The sequence below is a fragment of the Acanthaster planci genome, linkage group LG21 (genome assembly GCF_054643075.1).
Source record: "Acanthaster planci isolate LZ-2023a linkage group LG21, COTS_SCS, whole genome shotgun sequence".
In the NCBI taxonomy this organism is placed as follows: Eukaryota; Metazoa; Echinodermata; class Asteroidea; order Valvatida; family Acanthasteridae; genus Acanthaster; species Acanthaster planci.
In genome coordinates, this window is record NC_141797.1 from 6,698,740 (window position 1) to 6,715,240 (window position 16,501).

The 16,501-nt window shown below is 42.3% G+C and overlaps 2 protein-coding genes and 1 non-coding gene across 3 annotated transcripts; 2 read left to right on the top strand and 1 right to left on the bottom strand.

The window, feature by feature from the left end:
- The first annotated feature begins 373 nt into the window (after positions 1-373).
- On the top strand, positions 374-5,848 carry LOC110990083 (large ribosomal subunit protein eL32-like). The gene is made up of 4 exons (XM_022254893.2): positions 374-502; positions 3,084-3,201; positions 3,928-4,080; positions 5,437-5,848. The coding sequence occupies exons 2-4, from the start codon at positions 3,103-3,105 to the stop codon at positions 5,593-5,595; spliced, it is 411 nt and encodes a 136-aa protein (XP_022110585.1). The 5' UTR covers positions 374-502; positions 3,084-3,102; the 3' UTR covers positions 5,596-5,848.
- LOC147795741 (small nucleolar RNA SNORD35) lies at positions 3,415-3,494 on the top strand. Its single transcript, XR_015423697.1, has one exon. It is a non-coding gene; the product is annotated as a small nucleolar RNA SNORD35 (small nucleolar RNA).
- A 766-nt stretch (positions 5,849-6,614) lies between the features above and the next one.
- Positions 6,615-16,371, bottom strand: LOC110990084 (26S proteasome regulatory subunit 6A-B). Its single transcript, XM_022254894.2, has 11 exons — positions 16,222-16,371; positions 14,973-15,053; positions 13,740-13,865; positions 12,942-13,049; positions 12,388-12,497; positions 11,498-11,588; positions 10,698-10,841; positions 10,101-10,346; positions 9,758-9,903; positions 9,282-9,363; positions 6,615-8,948 (listed from the first exon to the last, which is right to left on the bottom strand). The coding sequence occupies exons 1-11, from the start codon at positions 16,321-16,323 to the stop codon at positions 8,838-8,840; spliced, it is 1,347 nt and encodes a 448-aa protein (XP_022110586.2). The 5' UTR covers positions 16,324-16,371; the 3' UTR covers positions 6,615-8,837.
- Between the last annotated feature and the right edge of the window lie 130 nt (positions 16,372-16,501).

The window sequence follows — 16,501 nt, forward strand, 5'->3', positions numbered from 1 at the left end:
TCTGCAAAATAGAGTTAGACATCAGTTTAGAATGGCAATGGGGTTGAACATGTACGACAATCATCCCATAGCTGTATCATATTGACATTAGCTAGGGCCTACCTAAAAAAAAAACCAAAGCCTCGATTATAGAACTACGGTATTATGTGTGAAGCTTGGATACGGGCGAGGAAAAATAATTTGCTCTGGGGAAAAATATCTTTAAAATGCATCAGCTAAGCCACTGCAAATTGAAAAGAAAATCAAAGATGACAAAGTGAGCTTTCATTTGATTTGTGTCTTAAACACTCGAGAAACTTGCATTTTCCCCGATTTTTTGAAGTGGGGATATCATGTCACTGTTGCCTGCAGCTAGCTTAATTGAAATAGCGCCGCCAACGGCAGTCGCCGTATAAAAACGAGGTTGATGGAACCGATCATCTGCAGCAACCGCAGGCCAAAGGACACTGGGAACGAGAGTAGCGGCCTCTTTGGCCATCGAGTTCTCACGACCGAAGTGAAGGTAATGACGAGGCTGGAAATCCCTCAAAATCTCTTTCTGTGCTCTGCATCATGCGATATTATCAAGATAGCTGATATAGTTGACGATATCTTGCTATTATAATTGCTTTTTAGGAATGATAAAATGGAAGACACTTATTTTGAAACATGTTTCCAGATGATGTTCAACGTAAATGAAATAAGTACTCACATGTATCATGCATAGTCTGTACATGTACAGTACGTTCAATACTTACGCATTATGCCACTGTATCAGTGCTGCTGCAAAGTGCCTAAAACGGCAGGACCAGTGGTTGGATCATGAAAAGAATTTCATATACTAACGCCAGTAATGGTGGGGTTGATTACCATTACCAACCTGTTCCTGTATAATAAGGAAACAAAGTCCATGACAAATGATAGTGCATGGATGGACATGATCATTATGGAAGGGCATTAGGGGGGACTAGTGTTGTTCCCAAATAAAGGGAATTCTTCAAATCCAGGGACAGTCCCCGAGTTGTGATCTGCACCTCTACTGATTTTGACCTTAACCCTAACCTTCCCTAACCATGCTAACCACACAGAGTTGAACACCAGTTAAGTGTATGAATTTGTGGCACTGTACTGTACCCCTTAACTGCTTGTGCTTTAACATGGGTTCAGGCATACCCAAAAGAAACAGAGTCCAACAGTTTTTGTGCACAGTTTAACACATGCTGTTGGAATTTGTGTGAATGGGTATGGTTCCAAGTAAATCACTCTGGGGAGTTAGGGTTAAGGAACCATTACTCAATCCTGATAGGCCTAGTGTAGGTAAATTTTTACAATATTTAAGCTAGAAAACTTCAAATTTCTAACCCGAGTTAGGCAGAAGATAACCACTGTGTCGAATCATGCCATTTTGTTTTTTCGTCTGGTTATTTATCTTGGGCATATGGGATTCATCAAAACAAATCGCCATCCCGGTCAAGGAACCAGACTACATTCGCTTATTTTGTGATCACAGCTCTCTTTGGAGATGTCATGTACGGTGCCATTATACCCCAAAATTTCCCTCAAAAACCAAAAGCACTGTTCTCTATTCTCTCTAACATGTCTAGTATGAAAGAGGACATCACCAACAACTTGTTTGGATAAGTTGTTTCGAAAAAGTAGAATTTTTCCCTTATAATAGGAACAGGGTGCTAAAGATAATGAACCCTGTATTAGTTTCCTGCAGTGGCCTTTCGTCTTTCTGAAAGCATAAATTAAAAATGCCCTAGCCCTAACCTACCTAAGCCAAAGTTGCATTGTCGTGACTGTCGTCATGTTTGTACTTGTGAGTGATGAAATTATTTGTGTTGTCAGGCTCCCTAAATCTGTGCAGTCTTATTTCTATGCCCTCACCTTTCACAAAACCGCCAGCGGTCCCTTGTATTGTTTGTTGTTATTATTATTATTAAAAGGCTTGCAAAAGACCCCAAAATGTTGGAAATAATCCAGTAATCGTATCTTATTTTATGTGTAAACATGGTAAACAGTGATCCCTTTTCTATGAATTTTCCCAGGCAGAAATAGGAATTTGTGTCAGGAGTCCCCCCCCAAAGATTCAGAATTTATTGTGTCATGTAACAGATCGCCCTCTTGTCTAGGAATGTACCTTAACGTGTCATGTGATGTCATTACTTTGTTGTCTCAGTCTGGGATGTAAATAGGACGCTTCGCTAGTATTTGAATTTTGACTGGGTTGTCCGTGTTCATGAATAAAGGTAATCTGGTTTGATGGGATATGCGCCAACCTGATTAACGCGGTAAGGGCAAAGGCATAATCCAAAGGGATGTTGATGGGGATCGGGGTTTTCACTAACTTGTGATGGTGGTTGCAGGGCATACAAATAACAAAGAACATTTGATGATCTAGAAAAAGTTTCGTACACCAGCATCAATTGACATCATCTCATGAGCCAGTTCAGTATTCCAACGGGGCATGCCCATTACGAGGCTATTCGGGAATAGCAACACGCATGCGCAATAGTCTGTCCTATCATCGCAGCCATTCGCTGACTCAAGCACGCATTGTTTCCGAAAGACCTTGGCTTTTTGAAACACCGATGTCACACAAGACAAAACACTGAGCCAAAGAACAGTCATAGTGGGGAGAGCTTGAAAGGTGCGTGAGGTTGGAATCAGTGGATGTTTTGACAAGGCATAATTTGTGTAAAAGATCAGCAATGGCCGACAAAATGCCAGACCGCCTGAGTTGTATGGTTTTTGGCTGGACTAGATCGACGTAATAACAGACATGGTCCGAAAGTTTAAAACCTAAACCATGCTGACAAGCACTGATGTGATGTGCATGTCTCGCCTACTTTGTGCTAAACGTGGCTGGTGACGGTCTTGGGCAATGTACCATTTAATTATGCAGGTCTGAATAAATTTGAAGATCGTTCCTCTTTCTCTGTACCTTTTACTGTATGAAATGCCACAAAGTTAAAAAACCTGGCTCCTTTTCCCACCAAAAGTAACACTTTCTTGCCTTAATTTGAACAGACGTTTGTACTTCATGCAAATTTTCTAAACACGTCTGTCCTCCATTTTATTATTTTTGTGTCAAAATTCAGTTGTCTTCACTGAGCAAAGATGGCGCCCTCTGTCAGACCTCTGGTTAAGCGCAAAATTGTCAAGAAGCGACTGAAGAAGTTCAAGCGTCACCAGTCGGACCGATATCACAGAGTCAAGGTAAGAGAAGGCCACTTGTCTGAACTCGCTCCATTTTCAAGCACCAAGCAGGTGACACACTCCCCAAAGTTTCAGTCATTTCTGTACTTAACAACACAAAGTCAAAATAGAATGACGAAAAAGGGCAACAGGTAGAGAAGAAGGAGAACACTTTATAACGAGAAATGATTTTTTTCCTGACGTTAAAAGTTGCCTCCATTGGATCAGTATTACTGCAAATGATGATTTCACACGACGGTCTTCAGACACCTGACATGGTGAAAACGCCTGATGGCATGCACTGATGCAGTAGAATTGATGCAGAGGTGGCAACTAATTTTCAATGTTTTCTCTCTGTGTATGTTTGAAGAAATCCGCAGACATTTTTCCCGTTCAATACAAATATTACCTGCCATAATATGTGGGTCACAAAACTTTATGGAAAATTCATCTATGCTTGGCAAACAGCTTTTTCTTTTGTTGTTATTTTTAAAAGTATATTCAAACATTTTATTTTCCACCTGGGTCATATGGGTCTGTGAATAACTTGTCAAGGACAACAGATGACGTGATCATGTCAGGGTTAAGATTTGTCAGGATTTTTCATCTGGATTTCCTGATTTTGAGATTTGTTTAAAATTGCTTCTAAACGCTGAAAAATCCTGAGCTTACCATAAATCCCAAACCCCAAGCCCAGTCTGGATCAGGGAGGATAGTCATATGCACAATTTTGTTTAATCTCCTCAGACCAACTGGAGGCGGCCCAAGGGTATCGACAACAGAGTGCGTCGGCGCTTCAAGGGCCAGATGAAGATGCCCAACATCGGTTACGGGAGCAACAAGAAGACGAAACACACTCTGCCCAACGGCTTCCGCAAATTCCTTGTCCACAATGTTAAGGTAAGCCACCAGTCTGTTTTCTAGGCATTGGACGGCTTGTTGCTTAGGAACCATGACTCCAGATCAAAGGGTCCGAGGTTCGAATCTGGTTGCTTCATCCCTGCTTGCCTCACTCCATCAAGGAGTGCGAGTGCCAGCATTACAGGCATACCAGCCCCCTTTTAATTGCTAAAATACTGGCTTCCAAATATTTTGGGGACGAGACCTCCAGTCTTCAGTATTTGTGGGCCAGAACAACAATATTTTTAACACAGCAAGTTTAATACCACACCTAAAACCTCCCAAACCTGCAGTGCTTCCCAATCTCCAGTGTGCTGCAATATGTTTGAAATGATGATTTGATTTAGACACGTAGTATTACATGTAGTCTGAGCCACTGTACAAGCAGTGTCCATTTGTTGAAATCCAGTCTGTAAGGAGCTGGCTCTGTTGGTTCCCACGTAACTCGTGTTAATTTTTAGGAAACCAAAGTAGGGAACTAGTTATGCTCGTGCGTTAGAATGTCGTGCAGGTGTGTACGTGCATCATGCACACAACGCGACGGAATAACAGCACATGGGCATCGTTTACTTGTTGCAGTTGTATGCTGCTTTATGTTTGACTTCGCTTGAGATGGAAGCTGAAAGTGCTGAAAATGTAGAATTGATGAAAAAGTGAAAACAAGTTCAACTAGCGCTGGCAAGAATTGGAAAACAGCAGAGGATGTTTTGTTTTAGACTAGTGTTTACGTACATGTACACTTTCCAGAAGATGGTACAAAGCACAGTGCATCGTGTGCCACCAGATTTTCCTTTGGCCGGTAAGCCATCATTAGCCACATAAGAAAACCAACACTAGTAATCACACTTTTGCAAGCAAAATAAAATCCAGAATCTTTCAAAAGTACAGTTTAGCTCTTCAGAGAAGGGGGCAGGATACTCAGGGGTCTTGCGTGTAGTTTGTTTTAATCAGATCCTGTGCACGTTTATATTTCCAGTACTTTAAGGCCCACTTTGGAACCCACTTAGAACATGGAACTGACTGGCATCCCTGCTTTAGCTTAGGAGAAGCTTGCGATGGACTGGCATCCTATCCACGGGAAACTTTGGAAATAAAAATAGTTCCGTCGTTTCGTGCTTGATGAGCCACAGGATTACCTGCACTGCTTGGAAAACTGAAATCTAGCATCTATGACCATGATGCAACTTCTTTTTCCCCTTTCCTTTTCCCCATTCTGTCGTAACAGGTTATATATATTTGATCTGATGTTACAGAATCGCATTCATATTTGCTCGGCCACCAGCTTGAATAACAGAAATGTCTAGTGTTTAATTGCAATTAATAAGAGTGCCTTTTTTTTCTGTTTTCTTGTGATAGGAGCTGGAGATTCTCATGATGACAAACAGACGCTATGCCGCGGAGATTGCCCACGGCGTCTCTTCCCGCAAGCGCAAGAGCATTGTGGAGCGTGCCCAGCAACTGGCTGTCAAGGTGACCAATGCCCACGCCCGCCTCCGCAGCGAGGAGAACGAGTAGACTGGGACTAGGGATTTAGAGAGATTCTTTCATGGACCTTAAAAAGAAAAAAAAAAATTGATACGCACTCCAGAACCCAACGTGGTTACTTGTTCTGTTTTGCCGCACTGGCCAAGTTTTGCTTATAACCTCTCCATTGTGGCTGACCATCTAGTGACCCTCTGCATAGTGGCCATCTACTCTCTTTTATGCACCCGCGGTTTAACAGTGGAGTCAAGTGAAAAGAAATAAATTTTACAGGACTAAGACCCAAGACGTGTTCTGTTTTTGCTTTCTTTTTTCTGTTCAGTCTCTGGTGAAATACTGAATCATATTGATGGTAATACTCGTAACCGAAAACTTTGACTTTCAAAAACGGCAAGGCATGGCCGCCAACTTTTGGTATACAGCCAAACGCCACAAATACCGATTTGCTGGAGTCACTTCAACACCTGTGCAGCATTTCCTAAGAGTAATAACCTCGTATTTTTCAACATTCCTTAGTCAGTGCTGTGATACTGGCCACCACAAAAGGCCATGCACAACGGCCAAGATCAACATGCAGTCTGCCTCCAGGGACTTAGCGCGATTGGAAAGCAAATGAGGATAAGCATGTCCTGAATGTCAACTGGAGCCGAGTTGAATCACTTGTATAGTAATAAATCGTCATGTCAGTGCTAAAAGGTCCTCACTGGAAAATTGCATTAAAAGGGCCTTTAAGTCATTGAAAAATATTTCAACCAGACAGTTTGTTGAGTTTAAATAAATTGGCCCCAGAAAAAGTTTTATAAATAAAAAAAAAACAAATATAGACTGTTTCAATACATTTCTTTCGTGCTCAAGAGTAAGTCCTAAGAGTATTTTTATGGTATATTTTTGCTGTAATGATCTTTAAGCACTGACCTGACTACATTTAATGTCAGCCATACGAGGACATGGCATTTGATTTTAAACCTCGGCCCTGCTTGGATGTGCAGATAAGCCCCACTTTTTCTGCACCTCACAGCCAGTTGTTGAAAGTAAAACGCAAGCAACAAATATTAGGTAATATTAATTTTTATTGTCACAATACCAGGGAAAGAACAGAACACTTTAAGCTTCTCCCCCCCCCCAAAAAAAAACCCACTTGAAACATCTTCACCTCACAGATTGTGTCACTATTTCGGGCAAACTGATGAGTTATCCGTAAAGTGCCACACTTTGATGATTTGTGTGTTTTTTAATGGTGTTCAGTCATGGAGGAAGGACACAGGAGTTACAACTCTGGCACATCAAAGAGCTCGATGATCAGACGAACAACAGTAAACTTTCCAAAAATGCCTGATTACTGCCTGCAGCTTTGCTGGACAAGTGGGGCCAGTAATATCTTAGCAATATTTGTGGTGTTTTCTTTGCAATTAACCACAACTTGTCGCAGTGACCAGGAAACAGGAAAAATATCAAACAGTAGATTTACTTTTGCCACTTTGAATAATTTTAACAGATATTGATGCCCTTTTCCATTATCTATGCATATGTTGGTAATTTTATTTTGTCACTCAAAAACATCAGTTTTCAAAGTCTTTGTACGAGTTTGGCTAAGACTGCCCAACATGTTGAAAAACAAAACACGACAGTTAAGTTCACGAAAAACAAAATGTGCGGTTTCATCACCGGGAGTGATTAGGAAATCTCATAAATACCTTTTTATGTAAATTCTGTAATAAAATGATTCAAATAAAACTCAAAATCTAACAAACAACTTAGCTATTTATTCCCAAAAGAAGCCCAGAAGAAAGCATTCAATAAGGGCAACATCTGCACATGAACACTTTGGGTACACAGCCTAATAAAAGCAACTGCGCAAGCACTAAATTTGATGTCAGATCATATCAAACACCAACGATGGCATGAATATTCAACTTCTATACTGCAGTACACGTTTCAAGGATGCAGATTACCAACGATAAATTGTGGCGATGATCACAGGGTACAAAGGGGGCTTATGGTTGCAAAACAGGTGGTGCACAGCAAGCATGTGCTGCGCTCTGGCTATGGACATACCGGGCATGCCAGAAAGCGGTAATTGGCCAGATGTTACAGCCGGGGCAGTTCAAACTCCTGCGTGTCCTTCCTCCATGGTTCAGAGGACCACAGGCCCCTGCTGTCTCCATCCAAAAGTGCACATGTAAACAAAGTGTGGTGCAGGGTGAGGTGACTTTTTCAAGAGAACAGGGGAAGTACAAACAGTAATGTCATTTTTGTGGTCTGTAAACCAGGCCTTATATGAAGGTTGCTGATGCTCTAAATGTGTGGGGAATTACATAATGTAACTTAATTCAGACTTCCGGAAACAAAACTACCTTAAATACCTATTCATGGTCCTGTGATGCCCAATGAGGAAAGACAGATGAGCTGATGATGAAACTCCCAAATACCCCAAGAAACTGTCCAAAGGGCGCTTGATACCAACATAACATTTTGCAGGATTTCTTACTCGAGAGATATTGTTGACTTTGAGGATGTAAATACATGTATAAACATGCTGTAGAGCATGCACATCTAGTAAGGCCCATTTTCAGAATTGCAAAAAAAGATACAGATGGCATAATGAGGGAATTATGATTGGGAAACCACCGATGGGACAACCCCTTATAGTATTTGGACCTTATTGGACTGATGAAGCACAATGTGTTAACTGACGGCAAACAGAAAGAGTGCAGCAGTGCATCTACTTTGGAACAGGTTCTTTAGTCTTCAGAAGTTTTATTGGCGGCTGACATCAATTAGTTGTACACTAACTCTTCAAGTACGGAGTTCTAATGGGATTTGTTTTGCAAATTAGACAATACACAGACCCCGTCTTTCCGAATTGGCATTAGGGCCCAACATCATGGCACAACTCCACAATTACTGATGAGCAGAAACTTCGGGAAAAAAGCAGACACAAGCAACTCTAAATATCCTCAAAGATGCTCATAGATTTGGTCACCAATCTGAACAGAGTTGTGCCGACTTTCAGCTTGGTATACTGACCGAGCATTTCAAACTGTGTCACTGAGCCAGGAAGTTGACAAGAATCCTGACCCAGTTTCATCAAACCCCCCGGCGGAAATTATTGCCTAGAAAATTCAGACGAACGTTGACCAGTCGACAGTGTTATTAGCAAAGAATGACATTTTAATGGGTGCCCCAATTTGAGCTGAGCAACTTTCTGTTTCCATGCTTAGCAGGATTGTAATTTGGTTCCATGAAACTGGGTCCCTTTGCTTGAATGGTTTCTGCTAAGCGTAGTAATTGAGGTTAGCTTTCTTCTTGGCTTGCACCTCTAAGATGCCGTCCATGTAGTCTTCATGAGCCAGCTCGGTGGCCCCTCGTCTGAGAGCTATCATCCCCTGCAAAATGAACAAAGGAAAAATCTCGACGTTTTACCCAAAACAGATCTTGCCTTCTCTCTTGGCCAGTTAACTGACCGAGGGGGAACGCTGTGAGTCGTCTCCTTGGGATCTATAGTCTACAGGTTTTTTTGGTAATTTTGGCCAGTGTATCTGTAGGCGATGCTAGTGCAATGATACTGTGAGTTGATTCTCTTGACCTAGTTTGGACACCCCTTAAGGGGTGGGCACAGTCCTTGACGATTTGTAATGCAGTTTTTTTCTGGCTTTGTCCTTCAAACATGTCAAACGGCTCTGATACTGTGGGTCTTGTGGCAGTTTTGTTATACTTACAGCTTCAACGCAGACTGCCTTGCACTGGGCTCCGTTGAAGTCATCTGTACATCGAGCCAACTCCTCAAAGTTAACATCAGTCCTGAAAAAACGAAACCACACTGAAATTCGGCTCATTTCACTCCAAATACACCAAGACAGACGAAACAAAGTACAGAAATTGTGGATGTGAATCTTTTGTGACATGTGCCACAATCTGTTGAGCAAACAACTGACTAAACGGGCCAGTTCATACTTGGCACGAAAGCGAGCAAAGATGCAAAATCCTGCTTTCCAATGGAAGACCTTTGAAAATGCTTGGTGGTGGAAAACATACCACACCCTTGCGACTACTCCGCTGCTGTTTACCTTGCACTGAGAGGTCACAAATGACCTCAAATGTAATGCAAACAACGGTGGACAGTTCACTTGGAGACAGCTAGTTGTTGCTGCCACTGAGTCTCAAAAAAGGCCCCTGGCAGATGCGGAGGACTCACCCAACGTTCATCTTCCGTGAGTGAATTTGTAGGATGCGCGCCCGGGCCTCCTCGTTGGGGTTGGGGAACTCAATCTTCCTATCCAACCGACCTGAGCGAAGCAAGGCCGGATCTAAGATATCAACTCTGTTGGTGGCGGCTATCACCTGTAAAAAAAAAATAATAATCACGTAAAACAGAAAGCGGCCATGAAACTCAAATCTTTGGTTTTCGTTTCATTGAAAAAAGGATATCGCACAAGGCATAACCGAAGTTGCGAAAAATGCCCAAGTAAAGCATGTTTCTGGTTAGGGTTGCAAGAATGCCCCTCAGTTTAATAATCCACATTCCCCCGATCCCTGACCTTGATCTCCTCGCTGGAGCTGAAGCCATCCAGCTGGTTCAACAGCTCCAGCATGGTGCGCTGCACCTCCCGGTCACCGGCCTTCTCGCTGTCAAAGCGCTTGGTGCCGATGGCATCCAGCTCGTCAATGAAGATGATAGCGGGCAGTTTCTCTTTGGCCAGGGCGAAAGCGTCGCGCACCAACTTGGCACCATCCCCAATGAACATCTGCACTAGCTGGGGGCCGGCCAGCTTCAGGAATGTCGACTGAGAGACAGAAAATCGAATAATAAGAAATTATTTTTCTGACAGCGAATCCTACCGTGGGTGTCACCGATAAAAACTTAGAGGTGCAAAGGCAAAGCCAATTTGACGTAAAACTTGTACTAATTTGCAACACAAATATTTGATTCTGTCGTCATAAAGTTAATGCTTTAGAACAAGGTCTGTGCTGGAAAACATAGACACAAGATCTCATGATCTATATGCCCAGGCATTACACCAGTGAGTATTCTCTGAGTCTTGGGTAGCAAACATGTATTCAGCTCATTTGCGTATCTTCAGGTTGACATGTTTGGCAGATGACAATCTTCTTTCAATAGGTGGCTGGACTTTTACCTTAGTTTGAGCAGCACAGGCTCGGGCCATAAGCGTCTTCCCGGTGCCTGGCGGCCCATACAGGAGCACTCCTTTGGGAGGCTGGATACCAATATTTTCAAACCGTTCTTTGTGAGTCATGGGCAGGACGACTGCTTCAATCAGCTGAGGAACATAAACAAATGTGATAGGGATGATGCAATAGGGTGAAGAATGATCTCCCTTGAAATTCAGAGCAAACTAACGCCGTTATAGGCTAGGCCTCTTGAGACCAATACAAGACCTCACAAGACCTTCCCAAGATGAACACAAGACCCTACATGACCATCACGAAACCGACACAAGACCCAACAAAACCACCAAAAGACCAACACTACACCAACACATGACCATCACAAGACTATCACAAGACTATCACAAGGCCATCACAAGACTTCCATAAGACCATCACAAAACCCCGCAACACCATCACAAGACCAGCACAAGACCAACATAAGACCTAATCAGACCTTCTCAAAACCAACACGATAACTCCGGCCTAAATTCAACCCACAAGCCATTCAACTGAACTGCAACAAAAGTACTCCTGTGTCATTGTTCACCCCACTTCTTATGATTGGTCTTGTGTCTGGTTGCACTCATATAATTTACGGAAATTATATGAGTGCATGGGTCAGCAAAATATGGATGTGCTCAATGTTGACTAAGGTTATTCTGTGGCAATGACCTATATTTTTGGTACATGAGCCAACTCCGCCCACCCTTACACATCATCTCTCTCTATAAGGAAACTCCACAGTGTGTGTTCCCTCTGGCCATACCTCTTGAATCTGTTTGTCCAGCCCTCCGATATCACTGTACTGCTCTGTCGGTCTCTCGTCGACTTCCATGGCTTTCACCCTGGAATCAAACCTGACGAGATTGGATGGGAAAAAGAGATAATAAGGCGAGCAGCCAAACTGGACAATTTTCACAAGTGGCCACTGGTTGTCTTGGAAACTGCCTTGTTTTGAAAAAGTTTAACACAGTTCTCCATCGAAATCAAAATGCTATGATTTTCCAAGACTTTGTTTGACTAAACGGTAACAATGTATATACCAATTAACATCATTTTGTTGTTGAAATGTTGTTTGGTATTATGACATGGAAGCCACCGCTATGCTTTGAAGTGCACCCTCAAGTGGCAAAAGAAAGACAGAAGGTTACAAGTTTCTCAAGCGGGTTCATGTACACGTTCTGCATGTACACAAAGACCATACATTAAGGAATAAATCTGTTACTAGTACTCGGCCTGTTCAGCGTCAAACATGCCATTGATTGCCATTATAAATGTGCACTTGTGCGGTGAGTACCAAACAAACACGCCCTTTTTTGTTGCACTTGGAAGGGACAGGCTTACAAGAATTATAGCCTGTCATTCCGTTATCACATTGAAAGCTGCCCATCAAAAATAACCCTGGCACAACACGGTATTAAGTCCAAACAAGCCCCACTCTTGTGGTGGGGGTCAAGAGTTTGAACCTCACTCTAGTCGATTTCTGCACTGGACCCCACGAGAAATACACAAAAATAACACAATGTAATGCACACGTTACCTTCATGGCAGCTGTTGCTGGTTCAAACCCCACTCGGGTCACTGTATCTGCTCAATCACATACAGAGCAAAGACATGACCAAAGATACTAATAAAAAATGCAAAATTGCTACTCACTCTTGTGGTAACGTTTCCAGTATGAGGTAGGAATCCTTGTTGACGCCCACCAGGTCCCCGGGGTGTAGTTTCTCCGGGTCTACCAAGCCTATCACCGGAAGGAAGTAGGTCTGCAGAACGAGAGAAAGCGAGTAAAAGTACTCTACCATTATCAAAAAGCACCTGGTACAACACCTGTGGCATCTTAGTTTGATTCTCTCACAAGTTTGGGGAGAACAGTTTGCTCGTCGAATGAACTGTGACAGAGAACAAATTAACAAAGCAGGAGACAAAACTGTACCAGAGTCGCGGGCTCAGTTGAATCGCCCCCACCGTTGATTGACGACCAGGATGATATTATGTCGCCTGACAAGATTGCTCACCTTGGCCACCAGATTAGAGATTTACGGATACGTGTATATGGATGGGTGTTGATCGAATGGGTCAGGGACGGGGGGCATGGCCTATGGCTTATTACTTGTGGGTAAGGTGTAATGTCAAAATCCCATTTCTGTGAGCAGACCTTACACGTCATTCCTTCGACAGGCTCTATGACCATTCGTTATGGGCCTCACCTGTCGGGTGGATGTCTTGATGACGGCGCATTTGCCCTTGCGCTGCGAGTCTAGATCAACGTTGGCTCCCTCCGCTTCGCCAGAGTCTTCTGGCTCAACGTCAAGTAACTGCAGACATAAACAGGCAACGCAAGTACCAAGTGATAAAGGAATAAAAGTGTGATTGAGTGGTTTCACACTAGAAAATCTAAAACTGGCTAGGGACCCATGGATGATGATGAAATGAGCTCAAGGAGAGGTCAATTATAGTAAGCAAGCTAATGTCTACAGAGTTTTGTGAAACAGCCCTATGGCCCCATCTGTAGAGTGTGGCTCATGTGCATAGCACTAAAATCGCTGTACGTGGCCATGAATTCACAAGGTGTGTGCCTCAGAATGTGAGGCAGTACCTTGATGAGCTGGCGTGATGTGAAATCTCCACTCAACGAAAGGCAGACTCATTGGTTGTACTACGTGTTGTTTCTGCATGATGATGACTGTAATAAATAAGAGTTAATGTACAAAATAGGGGATACCATTCCATATGAAACTGGGACAGTGGTTAGAATAGTACCGGTACCTCTATCATCCGTTGAAAACGTACTCACCAGACAGGCTCTCGATCAACAGGAATTGATAAAAAGTCTGAGGCACATGCATTTACAAAGTGTGAAAGACAGCCTACATATATGTGTTACTGTCTATACTGAAAGTTTGCTTCTACTATTAAAAGGTTAAACACAGTCTTCCTATTCAAAAGATTTTCTGATATTGACCCCGAGTGAGACACATCTCCTAGCTGCCTGATGTTGTGCGTACCTCAATCACATTTGACACCAAGTACGGGAGGGTTTTGTTCACTTTGATCTTCTCCTGGTTCTCCTTGATTTTTTCTTTCTGAGCTTGCAGTTCGTGCTGAATCCGCATGATCTCACTCTTCATGATCTGTAAGGCAATTGTAACAGGGCAACTCCGTGAAAATGTCATGCCGGATTTCTAGTTTTTTCCCAACAGAAAATGATCATGTTGGGCATTGTTAGACAAGATTTGAAGCTTTTCACGGTGGAGGTACATGTAGTAAGTAAACTAGATACATGTAGGTTGACAGTAGCACCGTGCATATATATCTCTTTTGTGAGTATGTGGGGTTCTGAAAAGAACTGCTGGTACTCAACGTTTTGGACAGTATGCTCTGTCCGCCATCAGGAGTCTGTTGGATACACCTGCCAATAGAGATATATCCATGGTGCTACCGCAAACTTATCAAGTTTACTTGGGCTTTTTGCGAAGGCACAGATGTTGACAAATGACCACCACAAATGGATAGCGAGGCCCTATCTGTATAATATATTTCATCAATGATTCCTTTCCATGCACCTGTTTCATTTAGTTCATATTCCACATTATGCCCAAATGAGGTGGGTTGCAAAGGTGTCAGTTTGGTACTGTAACAACACACTGCTTTACCCACTCCTTGCCAAGTCCAAATGTCAAAGAAATCTTTGTAACGGAGTGACACTTCCAAAGAAGAAACAGTACATGTACTGCATGGAGTTTAGGTCCTCACAACTACATGTATATGATAGAACAGGCGATATTGTGAAAATCGCTTCCAATATATTGGCCCTTTATCCCTGAAAGTACTCAACATGAAAAGCACAGCACATCTAGGCTGTATCATGAATAGCAGAGATTATACAACACCTGAAAAATCCCTGTACTCTGATTGCTGGGCCGTTGATCATGTGTCAGGAATTATATCTACCTCTATATAATCAACAGCATTTTGCTGGATATGTGTACACCCTGTTGAGCGCATTGTTCATATTGTGCAGACTGTAGGCACAGTCACAGATATTGCACAAACACACAAACGGCGACTGGCTCACAAAGCTATAAAGCGGATTCATCTTGGTGTTGTTTGGAACAAACTTGTCAGGAGTGTTTTTCATGCATTGGAATGAGGTTTTACATTGTGGAATACATGCACAAAACAAGTTTAGTGTATGTCTCAGCATCTGGAAGCTGTCATGGTGCAAATTCATAACCCACCTTAATTTCATTGTCCAGCAGTCTGGTCCGACCAATGATTTCATCATTTGACATGCGGAGCACCTCTTCCCCGAGTGCTTCCTATGACAAGGAAAAATACATTCCCCAAAATGAGATAAAACAACAAATCAGCCTGCCTCTCCCTCTCCTCCCAATAACATGAATAAAAACCCTCCAAAGTTCTCACACTATAATTAAAAACAAACTCCTTGGTATTTTTCCAAACTCTTTCAAAATGGCATGAGGAGTTAATTCAATGACTGTTTGATAACTGTTCCAATACCACTTACTAGTGGAAACGAACAACTTTCACAAAACCTGAAGGAAGTACGCCTAACAAGGCCTACAAGTTTCTCGATTTTTCTCAAAGCAGTGATCTAAAAAAGTAAAGTAAATCACAAACCTGAAAATCGGCCAATTTTGACAAATCACAGTAAATGCAAATCCTATATACACGGGGTTCATTACCTCCTTTAGCACCCTGTTCTTATTATGAAGGAACAAATTCTACTTTTTCGAAATAACTTATCTAAACAAGTTGTTGGTAATGCCCTCTTTCACATCAGAAAGAAAAGAGAACAGGGATTTTGGTTTTTGATGGCAAAATGGCAGCGTACATGACCAACCCGAAGGTACATGTGCATGTAGCTGTAAGCAACAAATAAGGGAATGTAATCTGGTTCCTTGACCTGGATGGAGATTTGTTTTGATGAATCCAAAAAGCCTGAGTCAGGTAACCGGACGAAAAACAAAATGGCGTGATTCAACTGAGTGGTTGTCTTTTGCCAAACTCGGGTAAGAAATTTGAAGTTTTCTTGCTTAAATTTTGTCAAAATTTACCTAAACTAGGCCTATCACTGAGTATCTATCTCTATGGTATCAAGATTGAGTGGTTCCTTAAGGTCAGAATGTTGTTACTAGTTTAAGAAAGTGGACTTTGTTTCCTTATTAAAGGAACAGGGTGCTAATGGAGATGAACCCCATATACACTACCTTTTAGCATTTTTAAAGCCAAGCACGGATAAGCATGATAAGGTTTAGACCCCAGTGTCCGTCATATCCATGGTGCACTGCCGGTGCAAGGCGAGCTGCATGACTCAGTATATTTTACGTGCCATGCATATAACAATTTCCGCTAATAATTAAAGGTTTTATGACCAAAATTATTAGCTTAGATTAAAAAAGATCCTAACCCACCGTAACAAATAAATTGATACAAATTATTACATCGAAGTGCTTCAGAATTTACCTCTCCGTCCTCCCAAATCGCCTTGTCTTCTAACTTAGCCGAGGCAGCCATCTTGAAATGAGGAAGGAATGAATCAGTTGCACATGAAAGAGTCGTAGACATAGACTCGATTCAAGTCTGAATTTCCACTCGATATTATCAACTTGTACCATGCGTGCACCAAGTACATTATCTGTATACTGTACATACCGCGCGCAGTGTTTGTGTGCTGTGCACTATAGTGCGGCCAGCACTAGGACAGAAAGAAGTCTACTTGTGCAATTAACAGTAATTTATCAGA

Coding starts and splice junctions, on each gene's coding strand:
- LOC110990084 (XM_022254894.2), bottom strand. CDS start 16,323: ATGTCTACGACTCTTTCATGTGCAACTGATTCATTCCTTCCTCATTTC. Junction 15,054..16,221: donor CGATTTGGGAGGACGGAGAG/GTAAATTCTGAA, acceptor TCCTTGTCATAG/GAAGCACTCGGGGAAGAGGT. Junction 9,364..9,757: donor TCACGGAAGATGAACGTTGG/GTGAGTCCTCCG, acceptor TCGTTTTTTCAG/GACTGATGTTAACTTTGAGG.
- LOC110990083 (XM_022254893.2), top strand. CDS start 3,103: ATGGCGCCCTCTGTCAGACCTCTGGTTAAGCGCAAAATTGTCAAGAAG. Junction 3,202..3,927: donor ACCGATATCACAGAGTCAAG/GTAAGAGAAGGC, acceptor TAATCTCCTCAG/ACCAACTGGAGGCGGCCCAA. Junction 4,081..5,436: donor TCCTTGTCCACAATGTTAAG/GTAAGCCACCAG, acceptor TTCTTGTGATAG/GAGCTGGAGATTCTCATGAT.